The sequence below is a fragment of the Plecotus auritus genome, assembly GCF_963455305.1.
Source record: "Plecotus auritus genome assembly, chromosome: 1".
Lineage (NCBI taxonomy): Eukaryota > Metazoa > Chordata > Mammalia > Chiroptera > Vespertilionidae > Plecotus > Plecotus auritus.
This window is the reverse complement of record NC_137770.1, coordinates 4,074,953-4,081,808: the sequence shown is the minus strand read 5'-3', so window position 1 is coordinate 4,081,808 and position 6,856 is coordinate 4,074,953. Positions and strand designations below refer to the sequence as shown.

At 63.9% G+C, this 6,856-nt stretch overlaps 1 protein-coding gene across 1 annotated transcript in view; it reads left to right on the top strand.

Moving 5' to 3' along the window:
- Positions 1-6,653: 6,653 nt before the first annotated feature.
- The window catches only part of KIF26A (kinesin family member 26A), a gene marked incomplete at its 5' end in the record, with an annotated part of 35,853 nt that continues 35,650 nt past the window's right edge, over positions 6,654-6,856 (top strand). The window contains one exon of the mRNA XM_080658539.1: positions 6,654-6,791. Coding sequence (XP_080514665.1) covers positions 6,654-6,791 — 138 coding nt within the window. The remainder of the gene's footprint in view (positions 6,792-6,856) is intronic.

The following is a 6,856-nucleotide window of genomic DNA, read 5'->3' as shown; positions in this document are numbered from 1 at the left end:
AGCCTCCATCCAGTCCTTGGGGAAGACCCTGCTCTTCATTCTTCCAGTTCACAGCGGAGTGAGGGACATGGCGAGGTGCACGTGTTACGGCGTGAACTGATGACACTTGACGTGTGTGCGCCGTGAAGCCTCGCGCAGTCGAGAAGCCAGCAGACGCACCACCCAGAGGGCTGCCCTGGCTCTCTGTGGCCCTCCGGTCCCTGCCCCTGAGTCCCTGCCCCTGAGTCCCTGCCCCTGAAGTTGCTTTTCCGTTGGGAGATGTTCAGCTGCGCATTCAGCGTCTTGAACAGGCAGGCTGTTCAGGCTGTGTCTTCCCAGTTGAGCTGTAGCAGTTCATGGCTCTCCAGGAATCTGTTAAGCTAAGCTGTCAGCTTTACTGGCATAAAACTCCATTATTGCCCCCGTCCTGGCTCCGTGGGTGAGCGTCGGCCTAGGAACCAGGAGGTCACAGTTTGATTCCCGGTCAGGGCACAGGCCCGGGTTGCGGACTCGATCCCCAGGGCGGGGCGTGCGGGAGGCAGCGGGTCCATGATTCTCTCTCATCATTGATGTTTCTCTCTCCCTCTCCCTCTCCCTTCCTCTCTGAAGTCAAGAAAAAACTCCATTATGATCTTTTTAATATCTGCAGGCTCTGTGGCCATGTTCCATCTCATTCTTTTTTTAAAAAAATTGATTTTAGAGAGAGCACGAGAGAGAGAGAGAGAGAGAGAGAGACATTGACGTTCCATTTATCTGTGCATTCACTGGCTGCCTCTTGTACTGTATGTGCCCTGACCGGAGATCGAACCCGCAACCTTGGCGCACCGGGTCGACGCTCTAACCAGCCGAGCTCTGGCCAGGCCCCTCCTATTCTGAGTACTGATGATGGGTGTTTCCCCGCCTGGCTAGCGGTTTGTCCTTCTTCCTGATCTTCTGCGAGAACGGCTTCTGGTTGTGCTGGTCACTGCTTTCCGCTCTGGCCGCTGCTCCTTCCTGCTCGCTTCCGGCTGCCTTTGCTTCCCTTCCTCTTCCCTCAGCAGCTGCCTGGGGTGGACTCGCCGTCCCCCGTCGCCCGGTGCCCGGCTCTCCTCACGTGCATAGTCTCTCCTTCCTGCTTCATCGTGAACGGTTTCTGAGAATGCTACCGAAATGTGTTTTCTGCCGGGTCTGCTTCGCTATCAGCCCCCCCCCCGCCCCCCGCGTCCTTTTCATCCTGGACACGACATGTCCCACCGGCGGGCGTCCGACCGGGTTTCCTCTACCGCGTCTCAACCTCCGTCCACCGGATTCAAGCCCCCGCGCGCCCCCGCGAACACGCGGACATCCAGTCGCGAGGTGGGCTCCACGCTCTTGTCCAGCCGTGGGCAAACTACGGCCCGCGGGCCGGATCCGGCCTGTGCGGCTGTTCTATCCGGCCCGCGGAGCCGAAAGAGCGGAGGGTTCTCTTGCTCTCCCCTCCGCTCCTTTACTTTGAATTTATATCAGTTCACACAAACACTCCATCCATGCTTTTGTTCCGGCCCTCCGGTCCAGTTTAAGAACCCATTGTGGCCCTCGAGTCGAAAAGTTTGCCCACCCCTGCAATGCTGTCATCGGCATCGTTTGGTCTTTTTCCTCCGCCTGTCATTTTGTTTCTTTGCATGTCTGGTGATTTTTAAACTTAAAAAAAAAAAAATCCTCACCTGAGGATACTTTTCCCATTATTTTTTTCAGAGAGAGTGGAAGGGGGGGGGGGAGAGAGAGACATCGAAGTCAGAGGGACGCATGGACGGGTTGCCCCCCCTCAGGAGCCCCAACGTGGGTGTTTTGTAAGGAAGACCTGCCAGAGTCTGTTTCAGTGGGTGAGCGGCGACCTCTGAACCAGGAGGTCGGGAGGGAAGCGGCGAGGCCTAGGCCGTGTCTGGCGTAGTGACAAGGTTGCGATGCCGCTGCCCTGGGGGCTTTTCCAGAGCTTTCCGGACTACAGCCTCAGGCAAGGGTCCCCGGGAACTCCGTGGTACCCCAGCCCCCATGTGTCCCTCCACCCCGCTCGTTGCCTGTTCTCAAGCTGGAGGCCGAGCTCAGGACTTGGGGTGGGTAGAGGCAGAGGCACAGGTACCAGAACGGAGCAGGAAGGCAGGGGGGTGGGATGGGTGGGCCCAAGCCTGTGGGGTGGGGTGGGGTGGACACAGGGAGGGTGTGGAAGGGATGCTGTGTGGGGGGGGGCCCCACGGGGCTGGCAGGGCCTCTTGGCACCTCTCTCCCTCTCAGGGGTGGAAGGCAAGCCCTGCCCCTCTCGGGGCCTCCGTTACCCTGTCTGCAGAAGAGGGAACCGGAACCAGGCGATCGCTTACATCCTTTCCTTCCACCAGAGACTGTGGCCCAGGCGTGCCACCTGCTGGCTGCGCTTGGAAGTGCCCCCAGTCCCGATGCGGCTGTGTAAGCACAGGTGGGATCCAGGGTCCTGGCTCCCCGTGTCTGACCCCAGGGGGGGTCGGAGGGAGGGGTCTGCTCCTGCTATCTCCCCTCCTTCCTGCCTGCTTTCCTTAAACCAGTGGTCGGCAAACTTCGGCTCGCGAGCCACATGCGGCTCTTTGGCCCCTTGAGGGTGGCTCTTCCACAAAATACCACGGGACCTGGGTGAGTCTATTTGGAAGAAGTGGCGTTAGAAGAAGTTTAAGTTTAAAAAATTTGGCTCTCAAAAGGAATTTCCATCGTTGTCTTGTTGATATTTGGCTCTGTGGACGAATGAGTTTGCCGACCACTGGCTTAAAGGATCACTGACACCCGGGAGTCTGGGCGCCCGGAGGTGGGTCTAATCCAGCTATGGCAGGAGAGCGAGGACTGGGGACCCATTCTGCCTGGGGCTGGGGGCCTTGCTGGAAGAGGTGGCACCCGACTTTGACCTGAAGTTGGAGTTGGCCAGCTGTGAGGGAGAAGCGCAGGCAAAGTGGGCAGGCGATCTGTAAGGACTTAGGGGTTGGGCATGGAGGGGGTGGGGGTGATGGGCCCAGAGAGCTGGAGATGCCACCTGGGCGCCCTGGTGGGCAGGCGGCAGTGGGCGCAGAGCCTCGGGGCAGGGGCTTCGCAGTGAAGAGGTGGGTGGCCGGCTTGGGGCCTGAGCAGCGCAGGCTGAGAGGAGGTCTGACTGCGGACACACCTTTAAGGGACAGGAGGTCCTGGAGATAGAAAGCGGGGCGATGAGAGCAATGGGAGTCAAGGCGGACTCGGGGCGATCCAACTGAGCGAATGAAGGAGTAAATGAAGGAGGGACCACCCATCACCCTTTCCAGAAGCCCAGCCCACCCACGGGAGGAGGACGGGCGGGGGCGCTGGCCGAGGTGCTGAAACCGTGGCGCCCGCAGCGCTGAGAGTCTGGGCCTGGGCCTCCGGATGTGAGGAGCTGGTCCGGGTGGGCAGTGGGCTGGCTGAGTGACCCATCTCCAGAGGCCGGCCTGACCCGCTGGCCTCTCTCTCTCCACCGGACCAACCCTTACCCTCAGTGGCCGTAGGGCTGACCATCCTCTGCACCTGCTCCTGCCCCGGCCCCTTCGGTGAGCTCCCAGGTCACACCCTTCAGGCGCTGGCGCCCAGGAGGGAGGACGCAGAAGAACACAGGGGTGGCAGCCTCGGTGCAGTGCCTGGGATGAGTCCCGACGAGTTACTTCCCCACTCTGTGCCTCAGTTTCCTCATCTGCAAAATGGGGGTCAGGATAATACCCCTGACGGATGGGGCTCCCCCAGCAGATGCCCTTGAAGGAGGATTGGTGCAGTGACAGCTCCCCCCTCCCGCCGGACACCTGCCCTCTGAGCTGCGGGGGTGGGGGAGGGCGCCACAGCCTGAGCAGAATGGCTTCCCTCCGAAGCTCGCTGGGCGGTGGTCGCTGGCTGCTCCCCTAGGCACCCTCCCCCCACCCTGGGTGCGAGTCCAGCCTCCAGGAGGGGTGTGACAGGGGCCCCGGGGAGCTGACCAGGCCTGGGAAGCACCTTGAGATGAGGGAGGAGGTCTCACCCTGCCACCCTCGAGGGGACGTGGATGGGTCCATGCCCAATGTGGTCCTGGCACGGGACCTCAGGCATTGTCTGGCCGCCGGGGCGCTCCAAGCCTTCCTAGCTCCTTATCAAATCCTACCTGTTCTGGCTCAACACCCCACCGCACCCTGTGAAGAAAGCTCCCTCCGGAGCCCAGCCTCTCCTCTCCCCGGAGGTGAGGACTCTCACGGGCTCCGCGTGGCTGCCAGGGAGGGTCCCGGTCATGTACACCTTGTGTTTGGGGCGACTTTGCACGAACTCTGGTGTTTTTTTTTTAAATTCCTCACCCGAGGATCTTTCCCCATTGACTTTTAGAGAGAGTGGGAGAGAGAGGGAAAGACGGAGAGAAACATTGATGGGAGAGAAACACATGGATGGGTTGCCTCCTGCATGTGCCCCAACCAGGGCCCAGGCCGGGGAGGAGCCTGCACCCGAGGTCCGTGCCCTTGACCCGAATAGAACCCGGGACCCTTCGGTCCGCCGGCCGAAAACGAGCTCTGGCTTTTGACCTGTGTCCTCTTTGTCCATTTCCCTCCCGGCCCAGGTTTCCACGGTCACAGTGTGACTGCTGCCAGGTCTCCTCCCCACAGGCACTCCAATTGCAGGCTGAAAGGCCCGGTCCCTTCTTGGAAAGCTGGCTGGGGTGGGCCCAGGAGGGACTGTCTGCGTGTGGAATGCATGTGTGTGTGTGTGTGTGGGGGGTGGTCCCTGATGTCCCCAGCAGGTGGGGGGAGGGGGTATGAGGACTCGTCTCCTCAGGCCTGTGCAGGAACCTGACCCTCCAGCCCCCGTGTCCCCCTGCCTTCCTGAGGTGTCACCACCGAGCTGGTTGGGAGGCGAGTCCAGCAATTAATGGGTCTGAGCTGCGCTGGGGTGAGGTTTGCCTCAGTGCTCCAGGGCCTAGATTTCCCCGGGGGCCGCTCTGGCCGCCCGGGCGCCTGGTAAATTAAATGTTCAAAACAACCCTGTGATGACTTTAATCAACCCGCTGAGACGGCGGCTCCTCCCAGGGCGCCGGGTCCCCAGGAGGGAGGCCCCTCCCGGGGCTCAGGGGCCTGGAGGAGAGGAGGGGTCAGGACAGGCTCCTGGGTGCCAGCTGCGGGGGGAGGAGGGAGGAAGGTGGGGGCCCAGGTTGGCCTCCAGGAGCCTAGCTCCTCCCAATCCAGACCAGAGGGGCTGGCCGGGGGCGGTGGAAAAGGGACAGGGAGGAGGGGGCATGAGAGAACTCCCCCTCTATCTATGGCTTGTCCTGATCTCCGCCCCAGGCCAGGGGTGGCCCTCGCTCCTGACCCGAGGCCTGGGGGGGGGACTCTGTAGCCCACGGATGTGTTTATGATGAGCTGGTGTGTGTGTGGGGGGGGGGTAGGAGGGAGGTGGGGAGTGGGGAGGCGTAGGGGTTGGAGACACAGCCTCCAGCTGCCACTTGGGGGAGTCGGGAGGAACCCGGTGAGTAGGGAGCGGGGTAGGGAGGTTCCATGGCCCTCCCTAGGGGCCAGAAAGGGCGCAGCCATAGCACCCCAGCCAAGCTGTCCTGTCCTGCCCTCTGAGAGGCCCCAGCGTCCTGACCTCCGGGCCTCCTTTCTCAATCTTCTCCGCGCCTTGCCGTTTAGGTACAGGCCCCATCAAGGCCCATCTCCCCCCGGGAGTGTTCTCTGACCCCTTCACTCCCCAAACCTTTCCCGCAGGCCTAGCTTATTTAGGCGACCCCGCCTCTATGCTCCGCTCTCCCCAAGCAGGCGGCTGGCGCGCTCCGCCTGAGCCCGCAGAGGGCGCCTGCGAGCACGCGAGACCGGCCGGGCACAGAGCGCGCAGCAGGAGCGCGGGATCCAGGCCTGAGTTTGCAGCCGGGCAGGCACCGCGCCCGCCCCTGATTCCGACCTGATGTGGCCGCGCCAGGAGCCCCCTAGACCGAACCCTCGAGCCGCAGGGAGTTACTGGAGCGGCCCGAGGGGTCCGAGTCCAGGGCAGAGAAGGCTGCGGGTGGCGGTGGAATCGGGGTTTTGGAGTGGAGCACAGCGGGGCAGGGGTCCCACTGCGCTGCTCTGGGGTCCTGGGGGGTGGGCCTTGGGGTCCATAGACCGAGGCTGCGGCGTGGTGTGGGGGCTAACAGGGGCAGAGTGGGGAGCTCAAGGTCACTGTGCTCCGGACACGTCTCCAGGAACTGGGACCCCAAGGTGCGGAGACTCCGGGACTGATGGGAGCGGGGAGCGGGGGGAGGGGGAAGGGCCTGCGATACGCCTCCTGTCGGCAGAGGTTTCTCGGAGCTCAGCTCGGCAGCGCGGCCACCTCCCTCCCTGAGCCGCGGGGCCGTGGCACCAGGCAGGGGCGTGCGAGGCAGGCGGATGAGGTCCCACAGCGAGTGGGGCCCTCGTCCCCTCCCGACTCTCGTCCTCGGGGGCGCGTGTCGGGGTATCTGGCTTGCCGCCGGGGCGGAGGGGGCGCTGTCGGGCGGGGCCGAAGCGCGGGGGCGCGCGGCGCGAAGCGAGCGCAGGTGCAGCGGGCGCGGGCCGCCGAGGATCGGGGGCCTGGCAGGCGGCTCTGCGCCGTGCGGGGCGCGGCGGCGGCGGCGGCGGCGGGCGCGCGGCCAGTGAGCGCGCGGGCGGGGAGGTGGCGGCGGCGGCGGCGGGAGGAGCTGGGAGCCGCTCCTCGCGCTCCGCTCCTCCATGGCGCTGCCCGGGCCGCCCGAGCAGCCCTGCGGCGCGCCCCGCAAGGCGCCCAGCCTGCTGGAGATGGGGGCGCTCTGCCTGGACTCGGAGATCATCCTGGGCTTCACCAACCACCTCCTGCGGCGGCGAGCCAAGGTGAGGGAGGGCGGCGGGACCGCTGGCGGCAGAGGCGCTGTCCCGCGACTTTGCGGCGCGGCTCC